This window comes from Anabrus simplex, chromosome 1, assembly GCF_040414725.1.
Source record: "Anabrus simplex isolate iqAnaSimp1 chromosome 1, ASM4041472v1, whole genome shotgun sequence".
NCBI lineage: Eukaryota > Metazoa > Arthropoda > Insecta > Orthoptera > Tettigoniidae > Anabrus > Anabrus simplex.
Window position 1 is genome coordinate 137,358,205 of NC_090265.1, and position 15,203 is coordinate 137,373,407.

Consider the following 15,203-nt stretch of genomic DNA (forward strand, 5'->3'; position numbering starts at 1 on the left):
TTGATTCCCAATCAGATTTACAGGGTCATAAAATATGTATCTGATCAAAATTTCCCCAATATCATCTTTTCTTGCCCAGTCATATAATCCTGGCATCACTTCTTTCAAAAATTTAACATGTGCTGTAGATTTATAATTGTTTGTGCATAAAACTCTACCAATATACCACTGATGGTCATAATACACACTGTAATACTTATCATTACAAATGTTTTCCAAAGAAATGTTGCAAAGAGTGTCTTTGTCACTATCGGATGATTCTATCCAGGCAAAATCATCACTTGAATCTACATATGAAACCTGATCACTATCAGATGATGAGCTGGAATATTTTTGTTTTGCCTTCCTGGTTTTCTTAGGAGGAATAGATTTACAATTTGGTTTTTTACTGTCCGACTCCTTTGATTTTTGGCCATTTTTCATTCTCTGTAGAGTTTCTTCGGAGGTCATACTTATGATCCAAAAGGCTGTGGTTGATAGCAAAGAACTTAGCCCTAAAGATTACGCACTTTACTTGGTCATGTTCTAGTTACCCTGTTAATGTTCTATTTACCCCCTGTAAATTTATTGCAGATCTTTAATTTGCCAATTACACCAATATTCAAGTAAATATGGGTAATTAGAATATATTTCAGAATTAATTAATGTTAAACAGATTTAACTCAAAATTGTGCCAGTCATAACTATAAAAGGGTACTTAACACGAATATTTGAAAAAAAGAAGAAAAAACCTCTTGCACAAACTGAGTAAAACTCTCTAATGTGTGGAAATGCAGAAATATCATTAGTTACTTTCTGGTCATGCCAAAATATGAATACTTATAAATTCCATAACAATTAATATTAACCAATGAAATATGACATAAAGATTCTGAACAACCTTAAGATGCAATTCCCTATCAATTTTGTATTTTATTTTCCTACATATGGTATTTATATGATAATGTTCTAAGTATCCCGGGGTTCCCTACAAGCCATTCAACACGGGGTTGCTGACTGTCCACAGCAAGCTTTCCTTGGCTCCTTACTGAACATTCATAATCCGAAGAATAAGGCAGTGCAGTGGATTGTAGAACTTGATCTGGAGACCTCAACTTCAGTATTTATACACAGTTTTTAGATCTGTCCTTATTATCAAACTGTTGGGTATCATTTGCTAAATAAATGGGTCAGTTTGTTGATAAGTAACCTGAAGGAATTACAGTATATATCATATCACTGTCTCAGTTTAGTTCTTTCCTTGGAATGAAAATGGCCATTTGATTAAGTATACAATATCCATTAAGCCCCAGGAGCCGCGAAGTTTAGAAAAATGGGTTCGTCGTCGTCATTTAGTTCTTTCCTTGGAATGAAAATGGCCATTTGATTAAGTATACAATATCCATTAATATGACTGTCAAAAAATCAACAGTACCGGTAATTAAAATGGAGAAAAGAAAAGCATCTTGTGCAAACAACTAATGGCATGAAAGACAGCAGATACATAATAAAGAAATAACTTCATGTAAAATCTTACCTAATCACAGAGGAAGACACTGCATAAAATAGTAAATGAGTTGCAGGATTGTGAGTGACTGCAAGAGGGCTTAAACAATGTTGTGAGATGGATAGCAAACAATGGTATGAATGTAAATGGGGTGAAAAGTCGAGTTGTTCCACCAAGAGGAAAAGTCCTCTCAGTTTCAATCATAAATGACTATAAAATTCAATAGCATGAAGTGATAGTATCATTTGTGCCAATGCTTTATTTTATATCTCTACAACACCACAAAACTTAACTCTTCCACAGTGATATTCGGCAGTCTAAACTACCAACAGCCATAACACATTCAGGTACTAGACCAACACATCCTTTCTCAGAGAAGCTTATATCTTCTATAGCCTTGGAATGGACAGCATTAACATCTAAAGGTTGGAAAGAATTCCAGGTAAAGTATCTTAGTTTTCCATCCCAACCTCCAATCACAACAGAACTTCTATCAGGTTTTATTCTCACACAACCAACAGCAGATTTATGCAACTTGATTTTCTGAATGATGTGAAAATTCTGAGACTTATCTAATTCAAAGATTTGTATTTTCTTAGAAGATGCACCACAAATTCCTTGACAATGTACCTCATCATAATCTAACGTCATCGGAAGGCCATCAAATTTGTAGTGCGTAACTAAATTATTGACTTTTAAATCCCACAGCACCGCTGCACCGATTTCATAAACAGTTAACAAATATGTACTTCCACAAACTTCAATAAATTTACAAATCACTACATCCCCAAGAGGATCCATCCCTACTGGTGTAAGAGTAGAAATTTTCTTACCCGAGTTCACATGAAATATTTCAATATCTGATTTCTTTTGAGGACATGCCATAATACCACTATAATCACAAATCCCATCTAATCTGCACAAACCACAGTATGTCAGCTGCATTTCAAAGTTAATATTCCATTTACTTTCTTCTTGTGACCACACTTTTACCAATCCCATTCTATCCTGTGTAATCAAATGGCCATCAACATAACACATCCTAACACATGCTGAGGAACCTGTGAATACTGACTGGGTTGAATCCATCCTGTGGGTCTTCATATCCCAAAAAGAAACACTACCATCTTGATTTCCAGCTAACAAGAAATCATGCAGAAACAGCAAGCTATGAACTGGTTCTGCACTCTTCATAATGAAGACTGGATCTGAAGTTTTAGGATCCATTTGAATAGAGGGACCTGAAATGGTTACAAACAAAATATCAAGGGCAAATAAACCATCAAGAATACATCGCACCCTCAGAACAAGACTGTCGTAACTACCAAATCACTGTTTTGAGTAAATTGTGATAAAAGATTTCAAATGCACTTCAAAATTCAGGGTTTTAAGATAGACACTAGATTTTTTTTACTCACACTTGTATATCAATCTGGCACCCGGAAATGTAATTGTTTATCTTCAATGTATAAAAATAGGCATAATATAAACAACATACTATAGTTGCGACAGTTTATGTGTTGATATATTGTTGAAATGAAAAAGTTACATCAGTCATGCGATACAGTAGGAAATGCACAGAAGTGAGTTGAGACATCATGAGGATTTAAATAAAGTGTTATTAAAGTGAATAATATTACAATTCATATGCCCTAATATGAAATGGTCTATAACTGCTTAAAATAAAAAGAATAAATAGTATTATAAAATTTAGTTTGTGAAACTGGCAATGATTGGTAAAAAGCATGATACACTCTTGGTATTATATTTCCATCACAAAATGACATTAGGTATTTCTTCTTTGCAGCCAAGATACACGGTTGTCGCGTGTAGGCAGGAGTTATTTGATGTGTTGGAGTTGACCTTCTTCCCCTTTGATGGCCCCTAATATTAATGTAATTGAACTTTCCATACTCGGAGTCTGTCTTGTAGCATAGAGTATACTTATGGCCCTTTTCAACTTTCAACACTCTAATTTCATTCCATTTGACTGATTCTCCTTAATCGTTCACTGTGTAGTTGCTACCCATTTCGTCAGTTAATTTCTTGAAGTCATGGGATTCATTGTAATTCATCTCTCTGACCTGATATTCTGTCACTCTATTCACGGCACATTGTATGATTCTAGTCCACTGCGCAGGCACATACACTGGACCAGTCTTTAAAGCTCTTTTTTTTTGCTTCTCTATGCAGGAATACATAGAATCACCAGCATGTTGTGTATCTCCTACAATTACATATTTGTGGGTTATGGATTGTAGATTTGGAATGGTATCCACTGCATACAGATACATTGTTACCAGGAACTTATTCTAGTTCTGTGCAGGGCAATTATCACTGTAAAATATAAAACTTTACACTCAATGGATTTGAGATATTCATAGACACAGGATGAAATTTCTATTGCTCCTTTCTTACCAGATGCTTCATTCCAAAGGTAGCAATAACCTTCTTTGGTTGCATTATCAAAAATTGTGAAACTGTGCACATTTAGCCGTGGTTTATAATAAAACACTGATAGGTCACCACACGGTGCCTGAAGGACAGACTGCAGATCAAAATCGCATACTTTAATATCGTTACCTCCAAGTGCTTTTTCTAAATCAGCATTTATCTTGGCCTCTAGTGGACACGGCAGTAGATCTATGTATGTTCTTTGAGATGGGAAATTATCGGTGACAACATGCATCAGATGCGAGTTTGAAGCATTTACTTCTTCTGCTCTCTCAATTACACTAATACAACATTCACCAGAAGAAATATGGCATAGTAACGATCCTCTACTTGGGAATACGTTTGCAATCTCGACAGGACATCACTGTATCTATATCACTTTGTGGAATTTTACTCCCTACACAATCGCAACTTGCCAGTCTTTCTATAGAAAGCATAACACCGTCAACACTATACAGACAATAATAATGTGCCCCACACAAGACGACTTACGACAGTTTTCCAGTATGTACCTCTACAAATCGTTCTACAGGAAGACTGCCGTAATAGAGTTACGACAGTTTATCAGTATGTACCTCTACAAATTCACAAAACCTAAAAACTGTTGTTTGCGTGTTTTGAATGGTATAGTATGACTTACAGTTACAACAGTTTTACTGTTCGATAGAGGACAAAATATCAGTTTTTAATGTGTTCGTAACTAAAAATTCAACTTTTGGGAGTTACGACAGTCTTGTTCTGAGAGTGCGATATATAAAAACATTAAAACTAAAAGAGATGCCTCACAAATAGCCAGAGCCAGACCAATCTTCAATGAGGAAGGGAACATATGTATGACAATCCTTTAGTCCCATTTCCTCCTGATATGAGGTTGGGGATGAGGTGAGATAAAATTATATGGCAAGTTTGTACAGTTTCTGATGCCAACCTCAGTTGAGGAGCTAATGAAGATTATAAAAATTATAAACAATAAACAGGCCATGAAAATTGCCAAAATTGCAAATATTGTAGGATGTTTGTATTGATTTCCCACACATCACTGATATTTTGTAGAATTTTTCTACCTCATGTTTTGCAGAGATGCATTTAGGTCCTACCCGCACGTTCAAGCTGATACCTACTCTTAGTGAACCGATAGCCATTTGCAAATTGGCAAGAATGTTTTGCTAATGAAAGGGTAACAACTGGTAGATTGACTGACTTGACTTTACGGAAATCTTCACTATCTTACCAAGCTTCAGCGTTTCTTGGGATGCTGAAGATTGTTTTCTGTTCCTATCTTTTCATCAGTCATTTCCATAAAAAACAATTATCATACATAGTAACATACTGGCATTGCGCTGATAGAGAATGAAACATAATGCCCGTCCTTTCATTAGTATTCTCCCATCGCTAGACCTACTCTCACAATACTGTTTTAGGGTAGAATGCCCAAAGCAATACATTCTGTATTGTACATATGTGTTCTTGCACCAAAATCTCCGAGGCTTCTTTACAACGTTCTAAAAAACTCTATCAGCCCTTTCATAAAGTCTTTATTTATGTAAATAATTATGTTCAATTTTTTCCTGCTTTTGAAAATGATATCAAAATATTAACCATTTCATTTTGTTTTTCAGTCACATATTTCAGCAAAATGTTGTATTCCATATAGTTTCTATGTCTTGATAAACAGTATGTGGTAACAACAAAGGCATAGTCCTGTGCATTTAAGATATCATCACTTTATGCGTATCTTCAAATAATGAATAGGTAATCAGCTATGGACGATTAGAGGAATTCTTTCTGAACAGTGGTCCTTAAAACAGTACGCAATGTCCGGTGCAAAGTACTCCTGACAATCCTGCTTCTGTCTCAATGGCTCTCTTTACATTAATTTGAGCTGTGGTCAGTTACAAATGTAATGTTCTAAGTTAGAACCTTGTTCCACAATTTCTTGTCTCATGTTTTTACTGGACTTTGGTTCATTAAGGAATACAGTTGTAAACAGTGCCCTGTTTTAAGTATCCATTCTTTAAAGCCACAGACTGTAAATGACAAAGTCATTCTTTTTATAATCGTCTGGCCACAAGACAGTAGCAACTGCACAAGTACTTTTTGTCATTGCATATTGAATTTCAGGTACAACAGACTGCTGAATATCCCTGGGAGTACATCTGTTACATGAACCTTTATACACATATTTGATAATTCTTGTGCTTCTCTGACTTGACTGTAGAAGTTTGATGCTTTCTGTGTCCTGCAATAATACAAAGAAAGCATCAGAAAGAAGACAGATCTAGATAAGAGCGTGACTGAATGAGTTGGCCATGCAGTTAGGGGCGCGCAGCTGTGAGCTTGCATTCAGGAGATAGTGGGTTCGAACCCGACTGTTGGCAAGCCTGAAGATGGTTTTCCGTGGTTCCCCAATTTCACACCAGGCAAATGCCGGGACTGTACCTTAATTAAGGTCATGCCCACTTCCTTTCCACTCCTAGCCCTTTCCTATCCCCTTGTCACCGTAAGACCTATCTGTGTCGGTGCGATGTAAAGAAGCAGCTAGTAAAAAAAGATAAGTGGGTAAATAAATAGAAGAATCATGGCGTTCAGGAGCTAAAGGCTTAGTGTGTACTATACGACCATAATCATCTTCAAACATACATGAGATGGACTAAGTAAACTTAATAAAGAAATTTCATTATTGTTTTAAGATACCAGTACCGGTACCTTAAACTGTGGTCAATGGTTATGGAAGAAAGAATGAGCAAGAATTCCAGATGAAAACCAAGGAAGATGTATTTTAAACTTACATGATGTATTGCACAATAAATAAACAATTGTGAAAAGATAGTATAGGATTAGACCCACATGAGAAATCCAAAGCTTCAGAGTGTTGATCACTTACCAAACCATTCAGTAGTTTTCACAAATCTTACTGGCCTATATCATAGCCCTACAAAACAACAGGATGATGATAATGAAAGTAGTAGTAGTCACAAGGCACAAAAACTGGTGGAATCAGCCATTACAAACTCATTCATAGCTCTGAGACAACGAAAAATGCCTTTCTCTCCAAACATTCCAATGGGGACCTGGAGGACTCACTTCGCAAGTGTTCTAAACTCAACGGGAGAAAATCTTGTATATCCCAAATGATCATCACCAGATAAAATCACAAGTGAACCAATCTCTAAAGCTGAAATTGTAGAAGCAGTAGCAAGCCTTAAGAGGAATAAAGTAGCTGGAGCAGATGGGATCTTCAATGGACATATAATAGACTCCGATCTGTCTTTCCGAAATATATGGGAAACTCTTCTCAACAAATGCTTGCAAGTAGGGGATATACCAGATCCTTGAAGAATATTGCGAATCAAGATGATGTACCAAGAGATGATGCAAACTTGTACAGAAGAACAGCCCTGGAGAATTGTTCATTCAAGCTCCTCCCTCATAACCATTCTGGCAAACAGAATCAGATGATACATGGACCCGCAAATCTCAGAGCAAAAAACTGGCTTTAGGAAAGGCCGCTCCTGCGTTCATGCAATAGAAAATCAACTGGATGACATCCATGAAATTTTAGACCAATTTCATCGACTACACCAAGGCATTTGATAACGTTGACCAACAGATAATTCTTCAAAAGCTACAAAACACAGAACTGGATGAAAGCACCTTAAGTTGGATTCATAATACCTTGGCAAACAATACCATTTTAATTGATGATACAATTCACAACTTCAGAGGAAATAGCAAAGGGTTACTAGAAGGTGACCCAATGAGCCTGCTACTCTTTTAACATCCTCACTGCTGATGTGATACAAAGTCCTCTCAGCGCTACTAGTGCGACAGTCAACTCACGTGCGCCACCTAGTGATGGCTCGTGTTACTAAACCTTGAGTACCGCTTACTATAGTTCTATCGAAAGATGATCTCCAAGTCACTTTTAATAACATAACATGGGTAGAGCTTAACAGTCTTCAAACCAATGAAGTTAAGACAGTACAAATGGTATTCAGAAGAGGAGGAAAAAGAGCAGTGGATGATAAGCTCTACATCAAAGACAAACCACTACAGGTCACTAATGCATTTAGATATCCAGGCATAACACTCCAAACCACAACCAAATCCTACAGAATACACATAAAAGAGAGAGCAACAGCGGCCATGAAAGCAATATATAAAAAATCTAAACCATCTAAACTAACCATAAAACTTTTTTAACCCTGACAATTACACCATACACCTTTCTGACATGTCGTGCGAATGAACGCCATCTATTGCTCAAAGGGAGGGGAGATTTATCCCCTCCACCACCACTATTTCTTGTTCATTCCGTCTGGTAACTTTAAGGTAACTTTAAATAATAGGCTTTGAGTGGCACGTCTTCGAGACGTGTGGTGTAAGTAAAGCAACATTTATAGACGTGTTACTGTCAGGGTTCAACCAAATTTATGCCAGTCCAGACCTACAGTATCAAAATAGAATGGCACAACCTGAAGTGCAAGGACCTTGCCACAATGGAATGTGTTAAGGCCCGTTTCCTTAAAGTAGGCCAGCCCTTGCGATTTCCAGATACGCACAATCAAGACTTGAGTTAATGAAAGAAAATTACGTGATAGAAGATATAAGACTTAAATTCTCACTGCCGTCAACTGACAGCTGGACTCAACTATTGAAAAAGAAAAGGAGAAGAAAAGAGATATGGCTGGAATTTTACTCCACAATTGTGATGATTGATAGGACATGGACTGGACCCAACTAACATCTCCGACACGTCATAACAAGCCTGGCAGTCCATGGTTACCACCACAGGACATGCATATCCAAGTCCTATCACGAGCCACGACCGGATTATGTGTATATCTATTATTATGTATTATCTATATCATCTCATGGCCAGGCAGGTCAATTTTTGATAATAAGACAAAGTCTCTCACAGTGCATTGGCACTGCCGGTGGCTACAATTAGCCTACGCAGTGGCCTCCACGGTATGCACTAGCCAGCGTCTTGGTAGGTGTGCTAGGTACCAACTGATGAGCCCAGCCTAGCACACGAGGGCGAAACGCTGGCAACCAGGAATGAGAAAGCTGGAAAATTTATAATGTCCAATAGCGGACCATTAACCCTGACAGTAAAACGTTTATAAATATCGCTTTAGTTACACCACACGTTTCGAAGACGTATCACTCAAAGCCTATTATGTAAAGTTACATTAAAGTTACCAGATGGATTGAACAAGGAATAGAGGTGGTGGAGGGGATAACTCTCCCCTCCTTAAGAGGAATAGATGGCATTCATTCGCACAACACGTCAGAAAAACGCATGGTGTTACTGTCAGGGTTAACATTGGTATTATAAATTTGCTCATTCGGAACAAATATTTCAGATTCCCTATGGGAATCAACATCTATATCACATAATGTCCAATAGCGGACCATTAATATTGGTATTATGTGAACACTGTAAGCAATCCTGCGAGTTACCACATAACAAACTGTAAAAACAAAATCAAATCTATTAGTGAATATAGCAAGGACTAATCCTGCCCTTTTAAATTTTGAGGAAAATGATAGCAACTATATTATTTAATGTACCTGTACATTTATGTAGTGGATTCACCTTTCATGACCATTTGGTTGCTTTTGTTATATTATTAAATCCTACCCATAGATTAGTTTTTCAATAGACAAATAACGGAATTTACTACCAGTATTTACCCCGTAAAGTCACACTTCAGAGCCAAACAGATTGGTGAATTTGGCTTTTCGGGTTAGACAAGGACCATGTAAAAAAACATAACCCAATTTAAACAGTAAACGACACTCATCAAACCTTTTTCTTCAAGAACGATAGGCCTATAATGTTCAGTGGGGATACAGAAAAATGCGGAATCATAAGAGAAAAACATGTAGGCTTAAAAAAGAAATATATATTCAAAAACATTCAAATTGGCCCCTTCTAAATAGAGCATAACAAACGCACAACAGTGTTGCCAACGTCAGCAAACGGAAATTAGGCCTCGTCACATAGATGGGCTCTGACAATTCACCCAATCACAAATCTTGTTTTTTGGGAACACCCCACTAAGGATGATAAGCACGAACACCACTTGCATAGTAAACCTTGATTACATACGTATACCAGGTTGGGAGTCAACATAACCATAGCCGACTACAGTTACAACCCGGAATCATGTAAGCTGGCCAAGGTGAAAGCGCGGGATCCATCCGTGTATGTTGATGTCTAAGTGAACTTCGTCTCAGGTTTCGTTTAATTTTTCACGAAAATTTTCGAGTAGCTATATATAACAAGATAAGTAATAGAATAAGCATACGTAGAGCCTCTTATCGAAATAACGTGAGGGCTAAACAGGGCTGAATAGCTTGGACTGTAGAGCTGGCTTTCTAAGCCCTGATATTAATAATGGCGTATGGCCTCCGGAGAGGCCTGGTGCAGGTCTTTTTCTAGTAGACGGCCTATTAGGCGACCTGCATGTCTGTGAAGATGAGGGCTCTACCTAGGATGATTTCTAACGTTGAATACGCTACAAAAACCTCGCCCCGAGCCATTGGAATTAACCAATTAAGGTTAACATCCCCGACCGGGCCGGGAATCGAACCCGGGACCCCCTGAACTGAAGGCCAGTACGCTGACCATCCAGCCAACGAGTCGGACTAAGCCCAGGTCGGTCCGGTGGTATTTGAAGGTGCTCAAATACATCAGCCTCGTGTCGGTAGATTTTCTGGCACGTTAAAGAACTCCTCAGGTACAAAATTTCGGCATCTTGGCGTCTCCCGAAAACCGTAAAAGTAAAGTAGGTGGTGGGCCGTTAAATCAATAACGTTATTATTTGTGATGGTGCGGACTGAATTTGGCTGATTAATAAAATGTATCGTGCATTTGCAGATGCCCAGAAAATGTTGTGTTCCCATGTATCGTAACAACGACAGCATTAAAAAGTGTTTTGTTACCTCGTTTAATTCTCCTTCAGACGAAAAATGGATTTGTCATTTTAAACGGGATAATTGGAAACTTTTTTTTTTTTTTTTGCTAGTTACTTTACGTCGCACCGACACATATAGGTCTTATGACGACGATGGGACAGGGAAGGAAGCGGCCGTGGCTTTACTTAAGGTACAGTCCCAGCATTTGCCTGGTGTGAAAATGGGAAACCACGGAAAACCATCTTCAGGGCTGCCGACAGTGAGGTTCGAACCTACTATCTCCCGAATACTGGATACTGGCCGCACTTAAGCGACTGCAGCTATCGAGCTCGGTAATTGGAAACTTGGGAAGGATTCAGTCGTATGCATAAAACATGTCACAGTGGAAAAAAAATTGTGATAGTAAAGTCAACGTAACTATACTACCACCTAAACCTAATGAGCTTCTCCCTGAAGCATGTTCAATTATTTTCCTCCTTTAAACGTCGATCATGACGAAATTGTGCGTATGAACGATGACTCACTAATTTCAAATCCACAAGTGGCTCCTCAACAAGTGCAACCATTTTCTAAATTGCATGATAGTAATCGTCTACCGCCTCCAAATCCAGTAGAACCGGAGTATTAGCCACAAGCCCATTACGGTCCGTTTATTGTTTTTGTAGAATCTAATGGTACCGAAAACATTGGACAATTGCATCCTATGGCCTGGGGCCGTATATTTTACGATAATGACATCTATATTAAAGGAATCACACGAAAAGGTTGTAATCGATTGCGGGTGGAATTTCAATCTGCTGTACAAGCCAATGCTTTTTCACGTCATTCTCTCTTGTACTATTGATGTCATGGCATACAATCCCAGCTCTAATATCTTCGGAGTTGGTGTCATTCGAGGTGATGATAAGGATCTAATCAACGATGCCATCCTTAAACACCTCAAATCAACGATTCCTGTCAAATCGGCCCAACGACTTGAGCACAAGGTCTTCCAGCCCAGCGGTGTGGAGTATGTTCCTGTAGGGTCTATTAAAGTAGTGTTCCGATCTCAACATCTCCCTCAGCATGTATCTTTATACCAGGTTCATTTGGAGGTTCAACCGTTTATTTTTGCTCCTATACTCTGTCAAAGATACGGACACACTAACAAAAATTGACAGGCTAGGGTGCCCCGTTGCGGTAATTGCTCTCTCCAACATGTCACATATGAGTGTTCAGAAACTACTAGACGATGTCTACATTGCCAAACGACACATTCGACGGGCTCATTAGACTATCCAGCGCACAAGCACCGAACATTGATTAAGAAACTTACGAGTACTGAAAATATTTCAAGACTGCAACGTCCGGAGTTCCATCCCAACCAAAATGCACATCTTTTCCCCCCTCTTACTGCGGAAATAACTCCCCCGCCTGTAGAAAACCCGCTTAAGCGTAAATTTACGCAGGTTGTTTTGCAAGCCCCAAGGCTGTCTCCCCAGCCTACATAGGATATAGCGGGCTATCTTTATCCACCCATGTCTTCACATCAACCAGTTTTCCTCCCCCCCCCCCATTCTACACATCCTCCCCCTTGCTTCCTTCCTTCCTTCCTTCCTTCCTTCCTTCCTTCCTTCCTTCCTTCCTTCTACGTGCCAATCACAAGAGATCCCTCGACCTACCCCTCTCAATGCTTTCAATTCTAATGTGCAACTTCAAAGGGCCCACTCACAGAATGACTTTCATCAATTATCGTTACAACTACGGTACTTCATCTATTAGGAGACAAACCGCACGTCTCCTCTGTCATATACCAGCTACGTGATAGTTTACATAACATCTTATCCTTGTATGATAAACATACTCCAGTGGAATGCCAAAAGTATTCTCAATAAGCAGTATGAATTAAAAATTATTGCAGAAACTATCCCTCAGATTATAGTAATTCAGGAGACTTGGTTTTAACACATACCGTTTTTCATATTAAAGGATTTAACGTAGCACATAGTGATGGCTTTGGATATTGTGGTGTGGCCATGCTTATAAATCACCAGTTGCCTTTTAAACTTCTGCATATACCATATCGCCTACCTAATAGTTTTGTCCTAGGTATCACTTACAAGGACCTCAATATTATTAATCTTTATTGCCCGCCGGACATGTACATCATAGAACATCAATAGGACCATTTTTGCATCAGTTTGATTCTTCGGCCGAGATTCTTATCTCAGGAGACTTTAACAGCACCATATTGCATAGGGATGTAACTCTGATACCACTAAAGGATCCTCCTTGCCACCGCCCAACAACACGATTTGGTTACCTTAAATGACGGCTCTCCCACTCGCTTAAACACACACTAGCGGTCACTGTCCCACTATTAATAGATACGGACTAGGTCGACCAATTCTGACCTCTGTCCCTTCAGAAAGCGTTAGTGATGTCCGCTCCTTGCGAAATTTTGACAGTTATACATTCACCCCATATTTAACTCACTGCATAAACATAATTCCCGACTGCGATTTAAATTATTCTACTACTCCACTTAGCATCGTGCACGATTATATTCATGTCCATCATCCATATAAGACTGTCACTTCTCGTCCCGTTAATCAAGCTCATTGCTTGCGTTGGTGGGATACCGAGTGCCGTCAACCGATACAAAAACGTTGGCGTATATCGTAAAATCTTAACTCCTCGCCATTACTGCCTCTTAAAAATCATATTGCCTACTCGAAGCGTGTATTCAATACTAAGCGTCGTGCTGCATGGCAATCAATCATCTCTTCCTTAACCACTCATATCCCTGCTTCTCACCTTTGCAGCGCTATACGAGCACTTACCCTGGAATCTGAAAATGTATCAACAACAGTAATACCTAATACTCTATTACCGGTATCTTACGTTCTTACCTTACTTACTCCGGGTTATGCTGTACCAGATTTTAACACCACTAATACTACCGCCAACCCTCAATTTTCCGTACTACTTCAAACTACCCACCCTAACAAACTTGAGTCAGCCCTGCATGCGACTGATAACTCTTCCCCTGGCCCCGATTATATTTCCAAAGCAATGATTCAATTACGCCCTCTACGTGATAAACAGGTGTTTTTGGATTTCTATAACAATATTTTGCAAACTACACTCACTCCTCCTTCATGGAATGATTTATTCTTGCTTCCCACACTCAAACCGTCACTTTCCCCCTGAACCTAGTAATCTTCGTGGGATTGTTTAGGGATCGTGCCTACGGAAAACATTCTTACAAATTCTCCTACATCGACTAACGTGGGCTCTAGATTATTATAATTTAATACCGAAAAATCAATACGCTTTTCTTAAAGGACGTAGCACACACGACGCCGTTAATACTCTCATTATTGACTTTTATTAACTAAATACCGTAAACATAGCACCATTGCGCTCTTTTCAGATATACAAGGAGCTTATAATTCGGATCCTCTTAACCTCCTCTGGAACACCCTCGCACTAAAAGCACTACCAGTTCGGTTTTTTTTTCATATTTTGCGAAACTTGATAGTTCATCTTACTCTCATTCTTAAAACAGCCCAACATTCTACCCCCTTCTCGTCAATCATCGCATGGATTACCTCAGTGTGGCATTCTAAGTGGCTTACTATTTCCCCTCTACATGAGCGATTTTGAACAATTAGTTACTCACTCGGCTCGACTCCTTGTATTTGCAGACGATTTCGTTATCTGTTATTCCCACGATGACATTGATGCGTGCCGCAACCATCTATCTCACCTCATCGGTACCGCACTTATGTGGCTTCACTCACAACTCTTCATTTTTGGCCATATCATTTGTAAAAAATATCAGACGTACGGTCACACTGAAAAAAATGTTAAAGCAACAGCACCTAGATGTGGACACTGTGCGTTGCAGCATTATACAGCTGAGTGCAAGGAAAACTTCCACAAATGCACCCACTGCCAACGGGCGCATTCAACTGGCCATCCCGAAGATCATGAGTACCGAAAACATTACGTTTCCAGAAGCCAATTCTGAAATCCTCCTCCCCCCCAGCTTCTACACCGCTCAAAACCCACACCTTTTCTCACCCCCACTCGAGAACCTCCACCCCTCCTGCAGAAAATCCCAGAAATCGGAAATTCAAGGGTGATAGGCATTAACAGCGTGTCGACCGTACTGCTATATAACGACAATATTGGCGCTCAGAAACTTGCTGGAAATCCTGTTTTCAACTCTCGGACTAAGCACACTGATGTGCGACATCATTTTGTACGAGAGGTTCTTTCAATTGGGGTCAACCATCTCGAATACTTGTCAACTCAGAAGATGCCTTCAAACATACGGTATTTACCAATG

General features: G+C 39.1%; 1 protein-coding gene across 3 annotated transcripts; it reads right to left on the reverse strand.

The window, feature by feature from the left end:
• Nucleotides 1–1,025: 1,025 nt before the first annotated feature.
• LOC136863005 (guanine nucleotide-binding protein subunit beta-like protein 1) lies at nucleotides 1,026–9,884 on the reverse strand. 3 transcript variants are annotated; one of them, XM_067139322.2, is made up of 2 exons: nucleotides 9,641–9,884; nucleotides 1,026–2,727 (listed from the first exon to the last, which is right to left on the reverse strand). In XM_067139322.2, the coding sequence occupies exon 2, from the start codon at nucleotides 2,711–2,713 to the stop codon at nucleotides 1,775–1,777; it is 939 nt and encodes a 312-aa protein (XP_066995423.2). In that variant the 5' UTR covers nucleotides 2,714–2,727; nucleotides 9,641–9,884; the 3' UTR covers nucleotides 1,026–1,774. The 3 variants fall into 3 exon arrangements, with proteins under 3 accessions (XP_066995423.2, XP_066995431.2, XP_066995419.2); XM_067139330.2 differs by having other exon boundaries at nucleotides 9,631–9,884; XM_067139318.2 differs by lacking the exon at nucleotides 9,641–9,884 and adding an exon at nucleotides 9,518–9,640.
• Nucleotides 9,885–15,203: the final 5,319 nt, after the last annotated feature.

Bases quoted from the DNA above. Each gene is read 5' to 3' on its own strand.
- LOC136863005 (XM_067139322.2), bottom strand. From the start codon at position 2,713: ATGGATCCTAAAACTTCAGATCCAGTCTTCATTATGAAGAGTGCAGAA.